The sequence below is a fragment of the Mus musculus genome, chromosome 1, assembly GCF_000001635.26.
Source record: "Mus musculus strain C57BL/6J chromosome 1, GRCm38.p6 C57BL/6J".
Lineage (NCBI taxonomy): Eukaryota > Metazoa > Chordata > Mammalia > Rodentia > Muridae > Mus > Mus musculus.
The window spans coordinates 9,745,450-9,771,331 of NC_000067.6; the positions used below are offsets into that span (position 1 = coordinate 9,745,450).

The 25,882-nt window shown below is 43.1% G+C and overlaps 1 protein-coding gene and 1 long non-coding RNA gene across 2 annotated transcripts in view; one reads left to right on the plus strand and one right to left on the minus strand.

The window, feature by feature from the left end:
* The window catches only part of Vcpip1 (valosin containing protein (p97)/p47 complex interacting protein 1), a 29,761-nt gene extending 26,828 nt beyond the window's left edge, over positions 1-2,933 (minus strand). The window contains exon 1 of the mRNA NM_173443.3: positions 1-2,933. Coding sequence (NP_775619.2) covers positions 1-2,707 — 2,707 coding nt within the window. The 5' untranslated portion in view covers positions 2,708-2,933.
* Positions 2,199-25,807, plus strand: 1700034P13Rik (RIKEN cDNA 1700034P13 gene). Its single transcript, NR_040462.1, has 4 exons — positions 2,199-3,155; positions 7,000-7,115; positions 25,223-25,346; positions 25,511-25,807. It is a non-coding gene; the product is annotated as an RIKEN cDNA 1700034P13 gene (long non-coding RNA).
* Positions 25,808-25,882: the final 75 nt, after the last annotated feature.

The window sequence follows — 25,882 nt, forward strand, 5'->3', positions numbered from 1 at the left end:
CCATTAATGTAGCTAAAAGACACAAGGAGTACATTTCTTTGTCAGCTTGCTCCTGAAGTTCCTTAGATGACAGTTTACCAGTAACAGCAATCTCTTCTTGTTTCACAGTGTGGGCTGAGTGTGCAGCAGTGGATGGACCACCTTCTGCTCTTCCTTTTAAGATCTCTATTGTAATTCTGTCACCGTGCTGTAAAGGAACTGGCTCCTTTTCCATCCCTGCCTGGGGTGGCATTAACTCTTTAGGAGGAAAGCCATATCGAATACACTGTAAATATGGAGGAATGTTGAACTCTCTGGCTATACTTTCCTGAAGCTCAAAAAAGGTTGTTGAAGGCTTAAGGGTAACCATAGACTGCCGTCCATCGTTAGTTGTTATTCGAATCTTCTTCTCCTTAGAAGTGGTAGGTGAGTAGGGAGCCTTGGTGGGGGTGGCAGGTGCAGATGATGGCCCATCACGAATAGTACTTGGAGAAACAGTTCTGGGCTGCCCCTTTTGCTCTTGTTTTAATTTCTCTGTTTTCCGTTTCTGCATCACAGAAGCTTGTTCTGTGATGTTCTGTTGAATAGTTCTTTCAGTTTTACTCATGTTTAATTCTTCCTTATGCAAAGTTTTTGTTTTCTGTCCAGTAAGAATAATTTTAGTTGGTAGCTGCGACTCCAATTCTTGTCCTTGCACATCTCCAACTCTCTGAGCATGAGCACCATCTATATTTACAGGAGTGTAATCGTCCGGATTTTTTTTTGCAGTCTGATGCAATATAGTGTGGACAACTTTCTGAACTAGGATCTCACTCCCAAATTCACCTGGAAAGTGCTTGGTAACAAGTTTCATTGCAACATCATAAACATTACTATTCAAAGATGGATCGCTTTCATACTGAAACCAATATACTGTTTCTCTGACTACTCTTCCTCCCCACTCCAAAGTGATAGGAAAAGCTTCTGGAAGATTGTCATACTCTTTACCTTCCCAAAAATGTTTGAATCCACAACCACATTTGCCACCAGTAGACCTAGAATTAGTTCTGTCTCCATCCAAATACACAATAGAGCCATCTCCTCTGACTCTTCGCACAGATGAGCCATGGCACCAATTACAAGCTGTTAGATTACTCAATCCATAGTCTGGTAGCAGAACATCTTTTACTGGATCATATGAACAAACCAAATTGTTTAAGGGAAAGCTGTAATTTTTGTCAGGCCTCAACTGCCCATGAGTACTTTTTGCCAAGTTATACAGTTTCCCTCCTGGAGCCAACCACTCAGAAGGGACATGAAGTTCAGAAAGGGCACCACAAAGCAAACACTTGTGAAGGCGATTGTCCATTACTGCCTTTTTAGCAGCTGCTGTAACTTCCTCAGGCTGAACTCCTATCACCCCAGTCCTTCTGTAGAAATACTGATGTACATCAGCAACCAAACTAGGATGGATACCATGTTTGTCCATAAAGACTTCTTCCATAGCAGCAACCAGCCTAAGTAAGTACTTATCCTGCAAACTTCTGTCTCCTCCAATAACACAGCCACCATCCTCCTCAAGCTTGATGTACTTTTTAATAAGGTCCTGAGGCACACCCCATGCTTTAGGTAACAAATTCATGGGTAGTTTGGGCAGGGCAGCCCCCTTTATGCCTACCAAGGGAATATAATGGTTTCTACCAGAGCTACTCCACGCAATACAGATTGGCTTGTTCAAATGACCATCTCTCCCAGTGCATTTCTCTGCAGGTATGAGGCCAGGTAGAAAGGTGGCTGAATAATCACCAGAGCTTCTCATGCCGCTGAGGGAATCTAAAAGAATTATGGGACGATGTAACACATTGGCAAGGCCGAATATGTGGATATTCCTCAGGCCTAAGGGGACACCTTCAGGTGGCACAAACAGAGGGTCACATTCATTGATAATGTCCTCCCACTCGGCAGCATCAATAAAGTCATGAAACAGGGCTTGATATCGGGCTAGGTGCTGCTGAAAGTGCTGCTTAAGATTCTCCCTCAGAGCATGCCAGAAGAGCTCTCGGCCTACTAGAGCCCTAGACACAGCATGCACTAGGCAGTGTCCATCCCCATCCACATGCACTGGGATGAGGCATTCTTGACTTTTATTAGCCCGTTTGATATCCTCGAGCGTGTCGTGCAAATACAGGAGGCTTCCGGAGCGGTCCTTGCCATAGCCCACTGTGTTGACGTGCTCTGGTTCGATGAGGAAGGCCCGGTCACCAAGTAACGCGCAATCGAACAGTTCGCCTTGGTTCATGTCCCGGAGAAGCTTGGCCCGGCCCGTTTGTTTGTCCATTCCATAGCGTGCCAATATTGGCGACAATAATTTGCAGTGGTAGTTGGAGAGGCCCATCACCTTTACCAGTTCCGTGTTCTTCTTGGGAGCCCCCGTCACTCCGAGTAGCGCGTTCCGCAGCAGATTGTGCAGCACTACGTCCGGGTCGGTCACCTCCTCCACTCCCAGCAGCTGTTGCTGCTCGTGCCGCTGTCCGCACTCGGTACACTCGATGCTGACAGAACCCGAGGCCGGGAAGAAGAGGCGCGCCTGGCACTTGGGATCCGGGCAACTCCCGGAAAGGATTCTTCGGTCCCTTCGTTTCGAAAGGCCCCCCGGAGAAGCCGCCGCCGCCAGAGACGACGAAGTCTGCGGAGCCTCAGGGGGAGGCGGCGGCGGCGGCAGCGGAGGAGGCGGCGGCGGCTGAGACATCGCTCTCGGCTCTCGCTCGGCGTCCCAAGCGACCCTCAAAGGCACATAGCCAGACCTCCGCCGGCCCGACGAGGTCTAGTCCAGGCCCAGGGCGAATGGCTTTCCTTTTCCTACCAGTTCCTCCTCCTCCTAGGCGAAGGCGGAAGCGCCGGACGTTGTTTCTCTTCTCACTTCTCCACTGCCTTAGCCGTTGCCCCGAACGTAACGGCCACCACCCCACCCCGCACTCACACTCACTCACTCTCGCTCTCTCCCTCAGACACAGACATACACGCCCTCACTGAGACTGCGCAGGCGTAGCTTCTGCTCTGCCCTCTGGGAACCAGAGTCTTCCGGCTCCTCTCTCGCGAAGGAGTGCTAGGCGCTTCCGTCCAGAAAGAACTTCAAATACCGTGATGCAAAGCGACTCGACGCACGCGGGGAGGAGGAAGAGGAAGGCACTCGGAAGGTGGGGGCAGAAAGGAAGTCGATGATTCGCGGAGCTTGTCGGTAGTTGTATTTTTAACTGGATCTCTTTTGTAGTTTGTCCCCCATTCTATGGCCCACGAGAAAGAGTCAGAGAAATCACATTCCTAGGCTGCTGTGGGTAGTGTCCCCCTGCACTTTCCCCTTGCGCAGAAAGGAGTGTGCTTGGGGAAAACAAAAGTGCAAAGGATTGGTGTGGAAGAGGGTCTAAAGTCCACCACCACTGCTAGGAAGTCCGGGTTAAAGGTCCTAAGAACATGGAAGGAGTTTTCTATGAGGCTACTTTTTTTTTTAAGTATATTAATTTTTCAAATACGATGTCATTTTTTTAAAATTACCACTTAGCTAGCAAGTGCCGTAACTGAGCTTCTATCTTATTCGTAGTTATAAGCTGGTAGGTTAATGATGAAAGGTCACAGTTTGAGAATTACTGATCGCCAACTTGTAAGAACACTTTTAAAGAAAACATCCTGTTATTATATTTGTCTTTTTGTATGTCTGTCTGTCTGTCTGTTTATTTGTTTATTTGTTTGTTTGTTTGTGTAGAATTCACTAAATAGACGAGGGTGGCCTCAAATCCACAGAGATCCACCTGCCTCTATCTCCTGAGTGATGGGACTAAAGATGTTTGCCACCAACCTGTCTTCTTTTTTAAGTGTTAAGGAAATTGCTTGTCATCAAATGTTTAAAAAATAAGTTTAAAAGAAAGTTAACGTTGTCTGTTAGCAGTTAGAGATCACAATTATTAAGGTTTTTCTATGCATATATAGTATACAGTTTTACTTTTTTAGCCCAGGCAGACCTCAAACTCCCTATAGTAGAGAATTGACCTTGAACTTTCTGTCTTCTGCCTCCACCTCCCAAATGCCAGGGTCAGAGGTACATACCACTACACCTAGGTTATGCAGTGTTAAGGGCTGAACTTGGAGCTTCATGCATGATAGGCAGGCATTCTACTAACTGAGATATAATCCCAGCCTGCATAATATATAGGAGATTTTCACTTCACTCTATTTTTTAGACTATAATATAATTATATGTCCCTTCCCATTCCTCCTTCCTAACCCTCATATATGCCCCTCCTTGCTCTCTTTCAAATTCGTGGTCTCAACTGATGCATTTTTCAAACTGTATGTGTGTGTGTGTGTGTGTGTGTGTGTGTGTGTAGATCTATAACTGTTCTTTGTGTTAAACACACTCTTTTCTCTGAAATTCAGGATAATTAGGCTCTATGTTTATTTCTGTCCACTTGACAGAAGTGGACAGAAGTTGAAGTTATCTGATTATTATTTTAATTAAAAGTAATGTAAAAATAATAGCTTTTTCATTGCTTACTATGACATAGTCATGTATTTCTAAATACATAAGTACAACCTGTTCAGTCTGTATACTGTTATTTGCATGCATGTTTTCAAGGTTGATTATTTGGTATGGGATAAGTTACTGGTGTGCTCTTCCCTAGGTAAGACTGCTTCCTCTCCTCTCAACATTCCTTCACTGCTTAGAGTTCTTTGTGCAGGGTTGGGGCCATACAGGCTTTCACCTCTCCACTTTAGTATGCTTATTGTTGTTTTTAAAGGGATCAAAATTGTTTAATAATAACAGTAGTAGTAGTAGCTACTAACGCCTACTTACCACCAACTGTACATTAGCATCTTTCCTGTGTATTTACTTACCACCAACTGTACATTAGCATCTTTCCTGTGTATTTAGTTAACATTAAAATATTGAAACAGGTACCATCATAACCAGTTCTATTTTGGAGATGAAGAAACTGAGCAACAGTAAGTTAAGTACTTTATTCAGTGTCTGAGTCCTCATTAGTAACATAATTAGGGTTAAAAGCAAATGTAATAGAAATTGTTCCAAAGCTGTATTTGTTTTTAATTTGTAATGTTGAAGATTGAACCTAGGGTCTCATGGATGCTAGAAATGAACTTTACAGCTGAGTTGTGATCCCAGGCTTCTTTTTAATCTTTGTTTTGAGACAAGGCCCAAGTTTCTTAGGCTGGTCTAGAACTCACTCTATAGCCCAGATAGACCCCTGATTTTCCATCCTCCTGTCTATGCCTCTGGACTAGCTGCAATTACAGGCCTGAGCCATAGGCACAGAGGAGGTTTTTTGTTTTGTTTTTGTCTTATTTTGTTTTGCTAGACAGGGTCTCTCTGTGTAGCACAGGCTATCAGTTTTGACCTCTAGCTCAGGCTGGCCTCAAACTCAATCTTCCTTATAGGTGCTGGGATTACAGATACAATATATGGCTGAAGTTGAAGCTCTTTCCTTCCCAAGACAGGCTGTCACTATATAATCATAACTAGCTTGGAATTCACTGTGTGGACAAGTCTGGCATAGAACTCATGAGGTCTGTCTGCCTCTATCTCTCAATTGCTGGGATTAAAGGCTTGTACCATCGTGCCTGGCTTGAAGTTGAGTCTTAATGGACATAAACCTAACATTTTACAGTTCAAATCAATATGAATTTAAATAGCCAGCCTAAGTAACCAGTGCCCCAGGGCTGTTTGTGATTGCATTTGTATTTCTTTTCCTCTTCCTCCTCTCTCTTTCTTTTTACATAGTACACAATGTATACGTTTGTTAGGAAGGAAAATAAGGATTAAGAGGTCACTTAACAGTTACAACTTAATTCTAGTAATAACCTTGCATTTTTCTCAAAGGTCTTAGTCTCTCTCTCCTTCTCCCTCCTCTGCCCTTCCTTTTTCCTTCCCTCCAATTAGCTCTGTTCCTTAAACAGTATAACTCGTTCTAATTTTGTGATACTTAAAAATCATAACAGCCGGGCGTGGTGGCACACGCCTTTAATCCCAGCACTTGGGAGGCAGAGGCAGGTGGATTTCTGAGTTCGAGGCCAGCCTGATCTACAGAGTGAGTTCCAGGACAGCCAGAGCTACACAGAGAAACCCTGTCTCGAAAAATCAAAAAAAAAAAAAATCATAACAAAATGTACTTCATATTCATACTTGCATAGGAGATATCTTAATGGATAAAGGCAAAGTATAATTCAAAATACATTTTAGAACTATTTGTTGCTAATGTAAATCATTTTATAGTTCTCTAACATGTGAATATATCAAAATATGATATAACAAAAATTAAGTCTAAGGCAGTCTTCTGGGGGATGTGTATTTTGGCAAACAGCAAGTTAATGTGGAGTTTGTGTATTTACAGCATCAGAACTGAGTCTCAATAGGGCATTCAGAAAGTCCTTCAAATGGAGCCTCAATCAAGAAAATTACAACACAGGGACAACAGCACTTTCTCCACAGACAACTGCACTTTCCCACTCAAGTATGCTTTAACGGATGGAGGTTAGCAGCATCAAGTTGAAGGAAAGATTTTGTAGTCAAGTCAGACTAAGTCAGTGTAATGGTTTGAATGAAGTTTCCCCAGTGGGTTTAGATACTGGAACACTGGGTCCCCAGTTGGTGGTGCAGCCTTGCTGGAGCAAGTAAGTCACTGGGGGCAGGTTTTCAAAGTTTATAGCTACCTGCCACACACTTCCAGCTTGCTTTCTCTGCTTTGTGTTAATGGTGGAGACATAGTCTCTCAGCTTCCTGGTCCTGCCGCTATGTCCATTTACAGCCATGCTGCCCCTTGTCGTGATGGACTTTTACACACACACACACACACACACACACACACACACAGACCTTCTTCCCCAGCCAAAATAAACTCTTTCTTCAATGGTTGCTTTTAGTAATAGTGTTTTGCCACAACAACCAAAAAGTAAAGAATACAATTAGTTTGACTTGTTTTCCATGGTAGTACTTCTCCAAACCTCTGATGCTAATGGATTTTCATTTTGCAGAGGACAAGTGGTGGCTCCAGACTGTCTGAAGACAGGAGTCTGTCAAGTGTCTGCTTTAAGAAATCAGGTGTGCTGGCTGCTCCTAACTCTCAGAAGAATGGGGAAGGGAGATAAAGGTAAAGATAAAGATTACTGGCCTGGTTTGGGGTATTTAGAGAATCTCTGTTTCTTCCCTCCCCCTCCTCCAACACACACACACACACACACACACACACACACACATACACACACATACACACACACACACATACACACACACACACACACACACATACACATATACACACACACACAAAGTCCAACCAGTAAAAATACACAAGGGTATGCTTTGGGCATAAGATACTGGACCATGTTCTTCAGATACATCTGCTGGGTTTGCATTGTTTAGAGTGTATAATGTATGGTGATCTTGAATTACTGATAGGTTGAGTAATCATGGTATTGATTTCCAAAGCCATCTCTTGGTACGATTGATAAGTAGTGAACCACTTTGAACTATATCAGAAGCACACATTTGGAAAACCGTGTACAAACGGTGCCCTTGTCATGGGTTCCACTTTAATCAGTAGCCTTTAATCCTAGCACTTGGGAGGCAGAGGCAGGCGGATTTCTGAGTTCAAGGCCAACCTGGTCTACAAAGTGAGTTCCAGGACAGCCAGGGCTATACAGAGAAACCCTGTCTCCAAAAACAAACAAAACAAAACAAAAACCAAAAAAAAAAACAAAAAACTTCTCTTTGTGCCAAGATCAGTTTATGCTGGCTCATACTCTCTTGTAAGTTACATGGAAACTTGTCCCATTAACATTTTAGTCCACATGAATTGTATTGTAGACAGTATAAGGGAGAAATTTAACTTTTTTTAAAATCTATTTCACCTTTTTCTTTTTGTGCCATTCTCATACTTTAAAGAGCCTTACAGTATAACAAAATAAGAAACTGCGATATGTATAAAAAGAAATGTGCAAAGCAGGGGTAGAGTTTTGCCTTAAAAGTTAGCATAGATCTTTTTTAAAACTCCAGTGTTGGCCAGAATTGGATATATATTTAAAGCAACATGAGAATATTTAATTTAGTAAATAGGTGTTTGTCCTGCCCTAGTCTCTGTATCTTCATTTATAGAATAAAGGTGCTCATTGTGCAGGTTGAACTGAGGATTAAATAGGGAGATCCTGGACAGTGCTTAGAGCATAGCCTGCCATGTGCGAGGGTGGATCATCATATGGTCAGTATTACTGTTAGCTATGTGTGCAGAGGTGGGAGAAGAAAATCGCTAGAGTACTCACTGGGAATCATAGACTTTATGCTTTCCCCCATTGATCTTTGTAAGTTAGGGGGTTTGTTTATTTATTTGTTGTTTGTATTTGTGTACCTGCTGCTCTTTGAATTGGTTTGATTTAAGGTTTCTGGTGTTTGGTTTAATTTGACTTGGGTTTTGGAGACAGGCTTTCTCTATGTAGTCCTGGCTATCCTGGAACTTACCCTGTAGACCAGGATGGCCTCGAACTCAGAGATTTGCCTGCCTCTACCTCCTGAGTGGTAGGATTAAAAGAGGCACCTCTTTTGTGGTCTTAAGACAAGGTGTTACATAGACCAGGATGACCTTGAACTCCTTATATAGCTGAGTCTGGCTTTCTGATTTTCCTACCTCTGTGTCCCAAGTGTTGGAATGACAGGCTTTTATTCCTTTTCATACAGACCAAAAAAACTACAACCAGGGAGGTTACATATCAAAGACTAGAGTGACTCATTAGATCACTTTCTAGGACTCACTCATAGCAATACTAAACGTTTCTTGACCAGGAAATAGCAAAATAGTAATCAGATAGGAAACATAGCCATAATTCTGACACCTGAGAGAATGAGGCAGGAGGATCGTGAGTTCAAGACCAAACTAGACTATATAGCAGGATGCTGCGCTGTGTGTGTGTGTGTGTGTGTGTGTGTGTGTGTGTGTGTGTGTGTGTGTGAGTGTATCAGGGCAGAAATGCTTGGACACAGGCCTATGAAACCACACAAACCACGTGCTCTCTGGAACTACCTCAGAGTATTTAATATACAGGAAAATGTGTGCCAGATCAGCAAACCTCATTGTTTGAATGTTGGCTGAGGGGTTTTGCTGTACAGATGGTTGTGAGCCTTCATGTCATTGTCGGGAATTCAATTTTAGGACTCTGCTCTCTCCAGTCAGCCCCACTCGCTCTGGCCCAAAGATTTATTTATTATAATACATAAGTACACTGTAGCTGTCTTCTGACACACCAGAAGGGGGTGTCATATCTCATTACAGGTGGTTGTGAGCCACCATGTGGTTGCTGGGATTTGAACTCAGGACCTTCGGAAGAACAGCCAGTGCTCTTACCCACTGAGCCATCTCGTCAGCCCCTGTCTTCTTTTATATACACTAAAATTATTACTGAACTATCAGTTTGTCTTATTTGGGTTGGGGGAGCACAAAACTGGTTAAAGGGCTTTCTAGCTATCTTCTGCCAGAAGATTTAGGGAGACTTTGTCTGTAAAGACCAAGTTTGCTGGCCTTCTTATCCCAGAATCTCTAGAAGTAACAGTAACTCATGGGGGAAACCTTCCCCAGATGATTTTGAGGTTTCTGCTCTAACCTGGAGTAGCTTAGAGCTTTTCACTTACTTCTCTATCCAGCGTGACTCATCCCTAGAGACATCCAGTCTATGAGATTCTCTCCTGTGATGTGGCTTGGAGTCAGACAGAGAAGGCAAATCTTGGATTTATTGGTCACTAGGTGTATAATATGGAACAAGCTGACTTCTTTTGGACTTCCACTTTGGGTCTTGAGTTCCACTTTCCAGGCCCTTATCCTGGGTTGTGGATTTGGAGTAAGAGCTCACTGTGTCTTTATTTGATTGTTTATTCAGTGTGTGTGTGTGTGTGTGTGTGTGTGTGTTAGGCATGTTCGTACCACAGTGCACATGTGAAAGTCAGAGGACAACTTTCAAGAGCTGGTTCTGTCTTGCCATCACAGGTCTGAAGGTTAGACTCAGGCTGGCCGGTTGCTGGACAGGTGTCTACTAAGCCACCTCAAGGGCCCCCTTTATTCATTTTGATAACCTGCCTATATCATCAGTACAGTGTTTCAGTTACAGTGTGGTGTATAAATGTTGACTGCACTGGCAAAAGTACAGGAACTGAAGGAGTAAACAAGCTTTAAAGGGTCTTGTTTTTTTGTTTTTTGGTTTGTTTGTTTGTTTTTAAGTGTTTATTACCTCTGTAACCTGTAAAGTAAAGAGAAAAACAGAGCCCCTGCTGTTTACAGATAAGAAGTCAAGCCAGAGCTGCTGAACTGGACAGGTCACTTCCAGCACATCCTGTGTGCTTAAAGCCTTAGGAATGCAGCCCAGAGGGCACTTTGTCCTATCTACAGGTGACCTTCTGTGCAGTGAATAACAGCTCAGCAATTCTGACTCAGGGCAGTCCTTTTAAGAACAAAGGCTAGATTTAATGGCTAGGCTACATTTTTTCCCTTTAAATTATAAAATATTTAAAACATAAAGGGGATAATGAAGTACCTATTTATCCAAAACTGAGACCTCTGAATACAGTAACTTTAAATTTTTGAGGCATATGAACACATACACATTTTTTTTATTCCATTTCAAAGTTTTAGAAAAGTTGGAAAAGGAGCCAAAGAACTGGTTCAGTGAGTATAGGTTCTTTCCGTACAAGCCTAATGGCATGGTTCAGTCCCCAGAATCTTTGTTAAAAAAAGATGACATGGTACATTACATCATGGTACAGATTACATCTGTAATCTTCGCTCTCCTGCACCTGGTGGGAGAGAGGGAGGGACCAAAGAAAGCCCCTGGGCCAGCTAGCTTGGATACAAAGCCCGTAAACGGCAGACATAAGACAGACCCTGCCGAGGAAACCAGGTGGAAGGAGGCAAGAGACTCCAGGAAGTTATTCTCTGACCTCCAGAGGTGTGCTATGGCAGACACATGCCTGTGTGTGCTCGTGCTCTCTCTCTCTCTCTCTCTCTGTGTCTCTGTTTCTCTGTCTCTGTCTCTGTCTCTCTCTCTCTCTCTGTCTCTCTCTCTCTCTCTCTTTCTCTGTGTGTGTGTGTGTGTGTGTGTCTGTCTCTGTCTCTCTCTCTCTCTCTCTCTCTCTCTCTCTCACACACACACACACACACACACACACACGCATATGCACACACATGTACATACATACAAGTTTGTTACATTTTTTAAAGAAAATTTGAAAGAATATAATGAGAAGTCTTCTCTCGCCCATGACGGTTTCCCTGGAGTTAGGGTTTCCCCCGCTTACTTGGTCTTCATCTCTGTCTTGCATGCACAGAGCTTTTCTGAACTACTTTACTTACAGGCATGATGGATCCCTACCCCTAGCACCCCAGTCCTTGTTTAAAACAAGGGCATTTTCTCTATAACCATAAACCAATTTTTAAAATCCAGGAAACCAATGTTTATAAAAGACTGGTTTGCAAACTCACCAATTGTTCTTATAACATATTTCATGGCTACAGAAAATCCTGGGTCAGGCATTACTTCCTGATATGTGTCTATAATCTTCTTTATTCTGAAGAGTCAGCTCTTCAGCCTCTATCTTCTCTGACCATTGACCTTGTGCTGCTGGTCGGCCTGAAACAAAGTTTCACAGTGTAGGTCCGGTTGGCCTTGGACTGGCAATCCTCTTGTCTTGTTCTCCAAGTGCTTAGGATATGTGTGTGTGTGTGTGTGTGTGTGTGTGTGTGTGTGTGTACCACAATGAACAGCACAATGCTGACATTCTTACAGTTACTTCTGTAGAACGTCCCTCAATTCTGATTTCTTTCTCTCTCTTTCTTTCCCTCCCTCCATCTCTCTCTTCTTCACTCATCTCCCTCATCCTGTGTTTATTTTTCTCTGTCATGGAGCCCACTCTCTAACGTGCTTTCGTCCTCTGAGCTCCCTTTCATTAGACTTGTCAGTATTGACTTGCTGGTGGAGACTGACACTTGCTTTGTGGCCCAGTGTGTGGTGCTTTTCCAAATGTTCCATAGAACCTGGAAATTAATGTGTACTCTCTAATTCTTTAAATGAGTTCTAGTGCCCTCTCCATAAATGCTATGTAGTATTGAGTTTTGAAAATAAATATTATTATGTAATTCTACTTAAGTTTATAGACTTCAATTTTTTCACTCTCTTACTAGAATTTTGTGTGTTTGCCTATTCTTGTTTTCAGAACATGGTGTTCAGCTCTCTCTATTTGTGCAGTGATACACTTTTGCACGTCTCAACTCTGGTTTCCTAGCTTCAAGTGAGAGCCCTGTGCCCCTCATCTGTCTCCTGCCCCCTGATGCAGCCCATTAGTGTGGGGCTGTGCTTCCTTCCCTGCACTTCAAAGAACTCAGCCGCAGGTCAGGCACTGACTGAGAAGATGGGGCATCACAGGCCTAGAAATGAATGAATCCAGGCACACAGAGAACCACTGTGGTTCCCTGGTGTCCCTGTTATTAACAATTCACTTAGGAGCCTAGTCACCACGTACTGTCCTCTGATACTTCATTCAAATTATTTTTCCTCAGCCCTGTTTCTTCTAAAGTTTGAGCCAACCTTTTAGATAGCATTCACCAAATTCCCTCTTCCTAACACTTTTAAGCTTACACTTCAAGTGTATTTCTGTGACGCAGGATTGAAGCTTAGAAAAACATGTTTCTTAGTGAATCCATAAAATGAAATGCTATTGTCTGTACTGTAGTAAATAGAACACACACACAGATTTCAGGGGTGGAAAAAGACAGGCATGAAACAAAAGAACAAGCTATAAAAATTGTTGTCTAAAGTAGCTGGATTGTAGAGCAGAGAAAACAATGGGTAGAGGAGGGTGTCCCATGGGAAGGCCAGGGGCCTAATCAGACCTTGGCCTGGAAGATCTGCAAGAAGCCAGCAAGGTTAGGCTGAGGGAGGGAGGTAGCAGACAGCCAGCTCCCACGGGGACTTTTGGTTACATTTCAGGAACTGGAATCTTTTGAAGGGTTTTAAGCAGAGAATAAGACAAAAGCTTTGTGTTTTGTTTTTCAACATAATATTTTTAGTTATTTGAGAATTTCACATCATAACTCTGATCAAAGAAGAAACACAAGTATAATTTGTGATGCCCCTATACTCACTGGAACTTGGTCAAACCCCCAGTGGTCAGGCTCTTAAAGATAACTGAGTTCATTGTTTCAGAGTCAATACCATAAGCCCCAATTCCTAAGCCTCCTTGATCACCAATGCCAGACTTTCTCCAAGCTATGAGACAATCAAAGAGGAGTAAGGGGTGACTAAGCTGCAGGAACCCCACAACTCAGCCGTTGTGAGGACCTCTGTGATCAACATGCTCGGAGAGGTAGGTCTCTGTTCCTGACCTCCGTGCCACACCAGGTGGTCTGGTCCCCTTTCACCTCCCTACTCTTGAGCAGCTGCTGCCTGTTATGCCTGCTCTGTGACGTTCAAGGACAGGAAGGTGCTGGATGATGATTGGAGCCCAGGCCTAGCCCTCCACTGGCAAGTTCCAAACAGCAGTCCCTGGTCTTCAGCATCCTACAGCCATCGTCTACATCTTGACTGTCTCCACCAAAGCCTTTTCACAAAGGATACCACGTCCTGGATTCTTTTTTTTTTTTTTTTTTTTTTTTTTTTAGTTTGGAAGTAGACAAAATATAAATCTCTCTTTATTACTGAAAAGATTTTTCTTACATAAGTGCTGTTCTCATAACTGCAAGATTTTTGGTTTAATTTCTTTTTTTTTTATTAGGTATTTTCCTCGTTTACAATGCTACCCCAAAACTCCCCCATACCCTCCCCCCCCCACTCCCCTACCCACTCACTCCCCCTTTTTGGCCCTGGCATTCCCCTGTACTGGGGCATATAAAGTCTGCAAGTCCAATGGGCCTCTCTTTCCAGTGATGGCCGAGTAGGCCATCTTTTGATACATATGCAGCTAGAGTCAAGAGCTCAGGGGTACTGGTTAGTTCATAATGTTGTTCCACCTATAGGGTTGCAGATCCCTTTAGCTCCTTGGGTACTTTCTCTAGCTCCTCCATTGGGGCCCTGTGGTCCATCCAATAGCTGACTGTGAGCATCCACTTCTGTGTTTGCTAGGCCCCTGCCTAGTCTCACAAGAGACAGCTATATCAGGGTCCTTTCAGCAAAATCTTGCTAGTGTATGCAATGGTGTCACGTCCTGGATTCTAGTCCTGCCCCATCCTCCAATGTCCACATCTGGCTCTCCCATCAGGCTGAGGCCTTGACCCTTTACACTACACATATGCAAATGTTAAATGTTACCTTCATAGATCTGTCCATACTAGATTCAGTGAAGTGCACAAGGTGGAAAAAAAATAACTGAGTCCTTCGCCCCTGGACCCCTCCCCTTCCCCAACCGGAAGCTTTCAATTGTGGAGAGCTACACTTCAGCATCCCTATCGAAATTGTTAGGCTGTTACTTTTGGGGCCCAGGTAAGGGTTGTCACAGAAGCCTTCTATGTCCCTCTTTCTCAACCATGAGTCTGCAGTCATTGATAACATTGTAGAAGTAGCTTCCTTGTCCTTTACAGTCAGTGGTAGCACAGACCATGGCCATCCACATGGCCTCAGATGACAGGGGTTTGTATTTTTAAGTATAACCGTAGCTGGTAGATGGAGAATGAATGACTTTGTTTGATAGAATCGGGCATGCAATTCAGACAACTATAGGAAGTTGTAATTGGCAAGAGACAACCTCGGTACGTCAGGTGTGGGATAGCGTGGGTTTTCCCAGGACCTGGAGAGCCAGGGAAGGAAGCCAGCCTGGTCTATGTAGCTAGACCCTGTCTCAGAGAAAAAATTGTCTTAACCATTGTTATTCTGAAATGATCAGATTATTCAGTGTGCTGATGTTTTCATCTGTCTGTCTGTCCGTCTGTCCTTGTCTTCTTCTCTTGCTGAACTGTGTCAGAACGCCTTCAAAATATCGTGGACTTTGTTCTTGGTATATTAGTCATTCAGCTCTAAATGTTCTGGGCTTTAGAGGTGGCTCAGTAGTCAGGGACACCTATTGCTCTTTCAGGGACCTGAGTTTGGTTTCTAGAACCTACATCTGGCAGCTCAGAACCACCTTTAACTCTGTCTTCAGGGCACTCAGTACCATCTTCTGATCCCTGGGGCACCTGCAACTTTCCTGCACACACCCACAGATAACATTCATACAATTTTTTTAATTTCTTTCTTTTTAATACGAGCATTTTCTTATACAACACAATAAGAGATCATAAAACTAACACCAATAAGGTCTAATACCAGTTCCATTAGCAAATATCTTTTAAAATTTATTTGTGTGTTTTTGAAACAAGTTTTCTCTGTGTAGTCCTGGCTGTCCTGAACTCTTTGTAGAGCAGGCTGGCTTTGAACTCACAAAGCCTCTACTTCCCAATGCTGGTTATCAAGGTGTGTGCCACCATGCCAGACTCATCTTTACATTTTTACAAAAGATTTATTTAATTATGTTATGTGTGTGAATGTTTTGTCTGCATGTATGCATGTATGTGGTGCCCACATAAGTCTTAGATCCCCTGGGATCATAGTTACAGATGGCTATGAGCACTGTGTAGGCACTAGGAATTGAACCCTGTGTTCTCAACTGCTGGGCCATCCTTTCAGCGCCTGGAAAAATCTTCTTTAATAGATTTGAGAGGAAAAAGAATGGCTTAAGCCACAACTTAAATTAAGAACTTAAGGCAATTAAGATCATCTAGGAAAAACCTGAGGAGGAACGGTGCTGGTGACCACTGAGTCACTTGTGACCACTGCTCCAGCCCCATCCATAACCAAATAGTCTTGATTTTCTTTAAAAAAAAAAATCCTTTTATCGTTGTTCAGGCAGGATAAAAATGATGTCATAGAACTTTTAATTCTCTTTCATCCTGACCCCTCTCCCCATCTACCTCTCAATTTCAAGATTTATGTCATTGACTTATAGGAACTAAAGTGCCCTGTAAAATGTCTCAACACTCCATAATAAAAGCTCTTAATTTAATGGACTATAGAAGTGGTCCCTGTAAGTATAGTCTTAAGGTCTCTTAATTAAAAAGAAAGAGAATAGAGCAAAATACAGAGTTTGGGGCTTAGCTTGAAATTGCCAGTGAGTCAAACCATCTCTGGAACGTTCTTTGAAGTATCTGGCATACAAGACAGCCTGCTCAGGGAACTATAAAACTCACCACACTTGGCACCTATAACCGAGCTGTTTAAAAGAACGTGCCTAGTGTTTAGCCTTTTTGAGACAGGTTCTTATGTGACCCAGGCGGCCTCAGCCCAAGGATGAGCTTTAACTTCTGGTCCTTCAGCTTCTATATCCCAAATTATAGGATGACGGCTACTCACCATCATACATTGTTTACATGGCACCTGAGAGCAACCCCGCAGTTCCATGAGTGCCAGGCAAGCACATTACCCATGAGGCCACATCCCCACACCCCATGCTTTAATCCACTCTCAGGTCTGATTTGCTTGCTCACTGTAGTCTGCCAGTTGTTACTGAATTACCAGACATGAAAATAGCAGAGAGCTTCACAAACATTCTTAAAACAATTTTAAAATATTTATCTATTATAAATAAGTACACCATAGCTGTCTTCAGGTACTCCAGAAGAGGGAGTTACATCTCATTTTGGATGATTGCTCTCTCAGGCCCGCGCTCCCTAAGCTTGCTTGCTTGCTTTCTCCCTTTCTCCCTTTCTTTCTTATATGTAAGTACACTGTAGCTATCTTCAGACACTCCAGAAGAGGGGGTGTCATATCTGGTTACGGATGGTTGTGAGCCACCATGTGGTTGCTGGGATTTGAACTCTGGACCTTCCGAAGAGCAGTCAGTGCTCTTTTTTTTTTTTTTTTTTTTTTTTAAAGATTTATTTATTTATTATATGTAAGTACACTGTAGCTGTCTTCAGACACTCCAGAAGAGGGCGTCAGATCTTGTTACAGATGGTTGTGAGCCACCATGTGGTTGTTGGGATTTGAACTCCGGACCTTCGGAAGAGCAGTCGGGTGCTCTTACCCACTGAGCCATCTCACCAGCCCGCAGTCAGTGCTCTTAACTGCTGAGCCATCTCTCCAACCCTCTTAAAACAATTAAGATGACACTTCAGTTCGCTGACCATGGTCTTCTTAATCTCTGAAACTAGAAAGTTACAAATAGTTGAACTGGAGGTAGCATCAGTAAAAGCCAAGTTATTTTCTACTTTAAGAATGTACACTGCCGGGTAGTGGTGGCGCACACCTTTGATCCCAGCACTTGGGAGGCAGAAGCAGGCAGATTTCTGAGTTCGAGGACATCCTGGTCTACAGAGTGGAGAGTTCCAGGACAGCCAGGACTACACAGAAAAACCCTGTCTCAAAAAAAAAAAAAAGTGTACATACAAGAAGAAGCCGGGCAAGCAATATGTATGTTATTCTCCTCGGTAGAAGTCCTCCCTAAGAATATGATAGCCTCTGAAGTCAGTGGCACAAGGTCTTCATGCTGGCTGTAACTAGAATCAGAGCACTGGAGTTTTATTGCTTCAACATGTTGTCATATGACTTGAGTTTGCTTACTATTTCTGTGATAAAACATTTACCAAAAGCAACTTATGGGAAACAGAAGCTTTGCCTAACATATCCCAGGTCACAGGCCACTAAAGGAAGCCAAAGCCGGAACTTAAGCAAGGGCAGGACACTGGAGAAGAACTGAAGCAAAGGCCATGGAAAAGTGCTGCTCGCTGGCTTGCTTCTCATTGCTTGCCTTGTAGTCCAGGCCTACTTGCCTAGGAGCAGTACCACCTACCTCACAGCATCACTTACTAATCAAGAAAATGCCCCACAGGCTTGCCTACAGTCAGTTTGATGAAGAAAGGCATTTTCTCCTTTGAGATTTCCTCTTCCCAGTTGATCTTACCCTGTGCAAAGTTGACATTAAAACCAGGCAATCGTCTAGGTAGAAGGCACTAGGGAGAAGGTTGCTGAGCCAGCTTTCAACCTTACTAAAGTCATCTTGAGAGCTCAGGTCATAGCTTATTTATTTAATGTTGTAGGCTTAGATCAGAGCTTTGTAATACAATAAGAAATTGATAAATGGGGGCTGGAGAGATGGCTCAGCGGTTAAGAGCACTGACTGCTCTTCTGAAGGCCCTGAGTTCAAATCCCAGCAACCACATGGTGGTTCACAACCATCCGTAATGAGATCTGACTCCCTATTCTAGAGTATCTGAAGACAGCTACAGTGTAACTACATATAATAAATAAATAAATATTTTTTAAAAGCCGGGCGGTGGTGGCGCACACCTTTAATCCCAGCACTCGGGAGGCAGAGGCAGGCGGATTTCTGAGTTTGAGGCCAGCCTGGTCTACAAAGTGAGTTCCAGGACATCCAGGGCTACACAGAGAAACCCTGTCTCGAAAAAAACAAAAACAAAAACAAAACAAACAAACAAAAAACTCAAGAAATTGATAAATGTTTGTTTAATTAGATTGGCTGATATCTCTTCATCCTATAATTATCACAAAATATGGGCCTGAATCTTTATTCATCCACTTGCCAGCCATTTACTGAGAACGTCTTGTATGTCAGATAGTACTCATGATTGGAACGTCTTGTATGTCAGATACTACTCATGATTGGAACGTCTTGTATGTCAGATACTACTCATGATTGGAACGTCTTGTATGTCAGATAGTACTCATGATTGGAACATCTTGTATGTCAGATACTACTCATGATTGGAACGTCTTGTATGTCAGATACTACTCATGATTGGAACGTCTTGTATGTCAGATACTATTCATGATTGGAAGGTAAGAAGACAAAGTGTCTGCCTTCATGGAATTTGTGGTAATTTCTGCATTTAACATATGAATAATCTTCAATAATAGAAAGACCACATGAGGATTTGGAGATTTCGGGAGTCCTGTGAGGAAGGACAATTACTGATTCCTTGGATATCAACTATGTCAGGATCTAGACTAGTCGTTCTGCTTCTGCATATAATATGATCCTCACAGATGAAGATCTCTACAGATGAAGACATAGAAACTTGAAGAGATTAGGTAATTAGCCTAAAACCACAATGGCTAGTAAGTGAAATAGAATCAGTCTGACAGCTTTAATTAAATATTACTCAATACTGAATCACCAGTGAAGATTTTGAGCAAATATTAGAAACCATGTATGATAAACTATGAGAACCCCAATGACATTGCACAGTTCACAATATACATAAAGGTTGTTAACCAGGATTGGATAGGGATGTAGAGATGGCTCAGTGGTTAAGTAAGAGTCTTCTTACTCATCCAAAGAACTGGATTTTACTTTCCAGTACCCATACTGGGAAGTTTATAACCACCTGTAATTCCAGTGCCAGAGGATCTGATGCCCTCTTCTGACCTCTGAGGGTACCTGTACTTACATGCCCCACCACCCCTCAAAACACACACATAATTTTAAAAGAAAAATAAAATCTGGTTGTTTAAAAACGGGTACAACAGTGGTAGGGCCTAGGACTTGTGTGACCATGGCTTCAATCCCCACACCCAGCCCTTGGGAGGCAGAGGCAGGCAGATTTCTGAGTTGGCTACCCTGAGAAAACCTGTCTCTGAAAAAAAAAAAAACATATAAACAACAACAGCAACAGCAAAATGTTTCAAAAATTTAGGGAAGATTTTTTTGATGTCTGTACTCTGTCTCAAGCCTGGTCCTCCACTCTTTCCAGAATAAAATGCAGACGTGTCCAAGTCTGAAAATCCCCAAATCTTTCCTTCCAGTGCCTGTGGTTTGCCTTCTTGACAGTAGTATAGACACAATGTAGCTGTAATAGCAATGTTTCTAATGTTTACTCTAAATGATGCAGTCAAACACAATTTCCAAATAAATGAGAGACAAAGAAGAAGTGTGTGTGTGTGTGTGTGTGTGTGTGTGTGTGTGTGTGTGTGTGCGTGCATGCGCGCGCGCGCGCAAGTGCATGTTTGTCATTCCCCAAGAAGGCATCTACTTCCATCAAGACGGTCTCCCTTTGACCCAAAACTCACCAATTAGCCTACACTGGCTGGCCAGCAAGCCCCGGCTACATCCTGGCCCTGCCTCCTGGGCACCAAGACTGCACAGGTGGGCCATTAAGCACAACATTCTATGTGGGTTCAGGGGAGGAACTTGGATCCTCAAGTACTCTGCCAACTAAGCCATCACCTTGCCCATGATTTTTTTAGTGCCATGTTTTAGATGTTTTCGTTTTGGATTTTTTAAATTTTATTTTTAATTACATGTATGGGACATGTGCAGGTGCCTGAGGAGAGCAGGGGCACTGCATTGATCCTCCACCAGCTGTTGGTGCTGGGAACTGAACTTGGATCCTCCTCAAGAGCAGCAAGTGTTCTTCACTACTGAGCCATCTCTCCATTCCCATTCATTATTTTTAAAGTTGTGATAAGGTACATAGTATGCAATTTATTGGTTTAACTCTAGGATTCGTTTTTATAAATGTATGTGTATGAATGTTTTGCCTACATACATATATGAACATCATGTGTATGCCTGGTATCTGTAGAGGGCAGGAGAAGGTGTCAAATCTCATGGAACTGTAGTTACAGATGGTTGTGAGTCACCATGTAGCACTAGAAATTGAACCTAGATCTTCTGAAAGAGCACCAAGTACTCTTAGCCACTGAACCATCTCTCCAGCCACAGGCTTACTATTTTTTAAGTGTATAGTTTAGTAGTAAGTACATTCCCAGTTTCCAGAAATTTTTTCATCTCACCAAACTGCAATTTTATAGCTACTGAACAGCAATCCATTCTCCTCTTTCTCCCAGCCTCCTGCATTTGCTACTCTACTTTCCGTATCTATGAATTTGGTTATTCTAGGACCACATGTGAATGGTGGTCCTTATATAATGAATCTTATATTTGGCATAGTGACTAAATGCTATATGGTGTTCTAGACTGGATTGTGGAAGAAGAGAAGAACATTAATGGAAAGAGTGGTGAAATCTGAATTACATCTGTGGTTTGGTCAACAGTACCTGCATAAACATCAATTTCTTTGTTTTATATACCATAACTAGATAGACTATTACAGTTAACATTGTCAACTTAACAGGCTTTAGAACAGTGGTTCTCAGGCAATGTCTTGATACCCATTTGGGGGAGGTAACATATCAGATATTTACATGATGATTCATAATAGTAGCAAAATTACAATTATGAAGTAGCAACATAATGACTTTATGGTTTGGGGTCACCACAACATGAGGGACAGTATTAAAGGTCACAGCATTAGGAAGGCTGAGAGCCACTGCTCTAGAGTCATCTAGGAGATAAGCCACTGGGCATGTCTGTAAACTAGTATGTAGATTATAAGAGTTGGAATGGGAAGAACCACCCTGGATGTGGCAGCACCATTCCATGGTTAGGTCCCGGACAAGACATGAAGGGGAAAGCCTGCTGAGCACAGCACTTGTCACTTTCTGTTTCCTCTGGCCATAAGAAGCCCTTTCTCCCTGGGGTTGATTCTGCCGTGGTGCCCATGCTGACAGTGAAGAGCACCTGCTGCTCTTGCAGAGGACCCAAGTTCAGTTCCCAGCACCCATAGCAGCAACAAGGAAAGTAACTAATATAAAGAGCATGTGGAAACTGTGCCATCTTTGTTCTGAACTCTTCTCTTAACATAAAATTATGACATTGGCCAGTGGGATGACTTATTCAATAAAGATACTTGCCACCAAATTTGATGACCTGAGTTCTATTTTTGGAACCCATATAGTAGGAGACACTCCTTCATGTTCTGAACTTCATGTGTGTTCTGTGGGATGTTTATGTGCACATACATGCACATATACACATACAATGTAAAAAATAATTCTTAAACTATCTTAAAGATTTTTTTCTTCTGGGTTGAGGATCAAACCTGGGGCCTTATGTATATGAAGCAAGCCCTTGACCACTGAGTTATACCCCTAGTCCTAAAGGAAAAGTATTTTCTAAAATTAATTTTCTCTTTCTAAAATTTTTAAGATGTCTTCTTCTTGATGATTATCTAAGGGATTTCATAGTCATCCCATTAATGCTGTCATTGCCCAAATTTCTTTTAATGCCCTTAATTTGGAATTGTCTTCAAAAGTCTAAAATTAAGATTATAATATCAGAACTGAAGAAATCTGAGAACAAATAAAGCCCCATATGCTACCAACTTCAGGGTTCTACCATATACTATAATTTGTTTACTCAATTTCAAGTGGTTATTTGCCGAGGACCAGCCTCACTCGCCCCCCCACCCCCATCCCCAGTCCACAGAAGAAATCAGGGTTCCCAACAGGTGGACAGGAGTCGTCGAGAAGTGACAAACAAATACTGACACAAGGGAGTGTGCTGTATCTAGATGTCACTGAATAGGCAACATTCTTACTGAATTCCAAGCCTAGGGTCGGCTCAAGGACTACCTAGGGCATTGGTGAAGGCCAGGAAGCAAAGTTCAATTTTCTTTAGGTATTTGGCAAGTCATTGCTTGGAGGCACCTATAATAAAACAATACTGAAAGGAAGCACACAGATCCATTCGCAACGGTTCCAGGAGACTAAGTTTCAGTGAACTTTTCGCCTCAGGACTGTGTCCAGGCTTTTGGCCTGTCATGCGGGTCACTACCTGAGTGAATGTAGCAGTTATTATTTGAATTATCCTCCAAATGTCTCTTTCATTAAGCTAATGCATATTTTATTTTAGTTCCCAGAACTAAGGTGGCAGAGCCAGGATTGCTGCAAGTTCAAGGCCAACCTGGTCTACATAGTGGGTTCTGGGATAACCAGGGATACATAGTGAAAACCTGTCCAAAATAACAAGTAGGGCAAGGAAAAATACATATTTAAAATATGATTTAATCCTTTCAGCATGACACCCACAAAAGATGTGATTCCATAAATAGCATTTGTGTACTGACCATGGTTTGAATGAGAACGCGCCCATAGGCTCATATATTTGATTCCCAGTTGGTGGATTGCCTAGGGAGGATTAGGGGGTGTGGCTTGGTTGGAGGAAGTATGTCACTGGGAGAGGGCTTTGAGGTTTCAAATGCCCAGGCTAGGCCCAATCTCAGTTTCCCTCTGCCTGCTGCCTTGGATTAGGACGTAAGCTCTTTTGAGGGGCAGTGGCTGAGCACTGGCAGCCTGGTCTCCAGTCAAGCATAGGTCTTGAACCCCAGAGCCCCGATGGCCAGAGATTTCCACCTGCATGGGACGGCAAGAGTTCAGCCATGTCTCCTGAGCACCTGGCTCCTGTCACGTAGTTACCATCCTCACAGCCCCCACCTCCCCACCCCTACCAAGTGGGAACTACCCCCCACCAAGTGAGAACTACCCTCTCTCCCTGCCCTTTCCTCCCTTTGGCCCTGGGACTGACCGAGCTGACTGAGCCGCACCCCCTGGGGGTGGGAGGCATTCTGTTCTCAGCTATTCCGTAGTATCCAGCATGGAATGCCCAAGGCTGAGAACCTGGAGCCTAGGGCTGCCCTTTGTCCACGCCCCCACTCCCCACCCCCCACCCCAGGCCGAGCTGGAATTCTGTGGCTTCCCACAGGCAGACACCCACCCTGGGCTGCGGAAAGCGTGCAGCAGTCTGCCCGCCCAGAGCACTGGAACTCTGGTTGGACACCAGTTCTCTTCCACTCCCCTTTATCTCCCCGCCACCCCCCCCCGCCCCCGTGGCCACTGGCCCCCTCCCCACCCCCCGCGCGCACTCTTCCCAGTTCCTCCACTCCTGCTACTTTGATACACTCCACGATGGTCATGGACTTTCCCTCTAAAACAGTAAGCAAGCACCCAATTAAATGCCTTTTTTAAATGTATAAACTGCCTTGGTCATGGTGTCCCTTCCCAGCATAAAGCATTAACCAAGACAATTCTCTACTTTGTCTCCCAACCCCTTGGTTATTTGCTTTTGTTTCTTTTTTTTTTTTTAAATAAATTCTTTATATATTATAAATAATAATCCTTTGTTACAATTGAAGATATTCTTTTTGTAAGTCATTGTTTGAGACAGGGTAGCCTATGCTGGCCTTGAACTTGCTGTGTAGTGTTGGTATATCAATTTACTATTTTTTTTTTATTATTTTTTTTTTTTTTTGGTTTTTCGAGACAGGGTTTCTCTGTATAGCCCTGGCTGTCCTTTTATTGGATTCTTATACCTCTGCCTCCCTTCCAACCTTTTTCCCACCCTGATCCCTTCCGCCTCCACAGTAGTTAGGAGGAAATGAAGGTTAGAGAGAAAGGGGAATGCACACTACTCTAGGCCACTTCCTGTTGAATAGGGACGTTGAGCAATCCCAATACTTGTCAGAATATTCAACAGTGCAGCAAACCAGTAACTGAAGCAAACACAGCAGCAAGGAGAGCAGCAACCCCCACAGGCCCTCTCGGGGTCTCTCATTTGTATCTTCTCTGGAATCCCCAGAATTGAACTATCTGCAGCTGGCAAAAATCACAGCCCTGTTAGTACACAAGGCAAATCGTAATCGCCTGCTATATGCAGCCTCTTACCCCACACCTGGGATTAACCAAAAACATATTCATGTAACTGGGTTTTTTAAGAAACCAAAGTTTTCACTACAGTGTAGCCAAGAATCCTAATATTTTTGCTCTGTCTCCCAAGTTTTGGGAACACAGGTGTGTGTCACCATACTTGGATTACTTTTAAAACTGTTATTATTTACAGTGTGTGTGTGTGTGTGTGTGCGCGCGCGCGCGCGCGCGCACATGCGCGTGCATGTTTACCTGTGCCCATGAACACCAGAAGAAAGTATGGGATCCCCTGGAGCTTGGGTTCCCAGAGCCTTGTGCTGATAACGGCACTGGGAAAGCACTTGGGTCCTCTGGTAGGACAAGTACTTTTAAGCACCGACTTCTCCAGCCCCTATTTTGGCTTTTTGATACGTAGCTTTAACTGACCTAGAATTCCATTATGTAGGACAGGATGGTCTGGAACTGTGAGCATACACATCTCTGCCACCAAGCACTGGGTTTACAGGTGTGGACTACTACACCCTGCTCATCTCTTTATTTCAGTATGTTGTCTTGTACAGTGTGGAAATTATGTTGGTGTTGAGGGGAAGGTATAAGTGAATCTTTACTCCATTTAATTCATTTTAAAATGTTTGGCAAGCCTATATATCAACCCCCTAAATGTGAAATCCTTTTTTCTTCCCCGGGCATGCAGTGATGCCCAGCCCAGCCCACAGGACACCTCCCCGCTCCAAGCCCTGTTCCTTACATGCTGTCATTGCTGAACACGGCTAGCCTCTGGGACTCCTGAGGAGAAGAAAATATGCAAGGAAGAACAGGTTTGAGCTCAAGGTGTTAAATCTCTGGATCTGGCCAATCTGTCGTTTTCTTCATGGCCTTCTGTCAGCCTCAGAAAGTACTTTCCTACCCAAAGTTCATTAAAAATATTTGTTTCTATTCACTTTAGAAATAATTTCATGATTTTTTTCTTTTTGTATTACAGGAGACATTTAGATCTTAAAATACCAGAAGTCTGAAGATAGCAAATTATCTCTGAGATGTTTATCTTCTCTCAACTAATTTGAAATGCTACTTTGAAAATGTGTAAGATCTTGTATATGCACCAGTCTTGGAATATTTTCTGGACTCTGCCCCATTTCTGATTTTTTTAGTGTCTTATAGACCAAGTCCTATTTCATAACAAGTTTCTTAGTTATTTGTCTGTTGTTCTGAGACAGGATCTTACTATGTAGCCTTGGTTAGCCTAGAACTCACTATGTAGACCAGGCTGGTCTGGAAGTCACAGAGACATGCCTCTGCCTCTTAATTACTGAGATTAAAGTTGTGGGTCACTATACTCAGCTCACAAGCTATT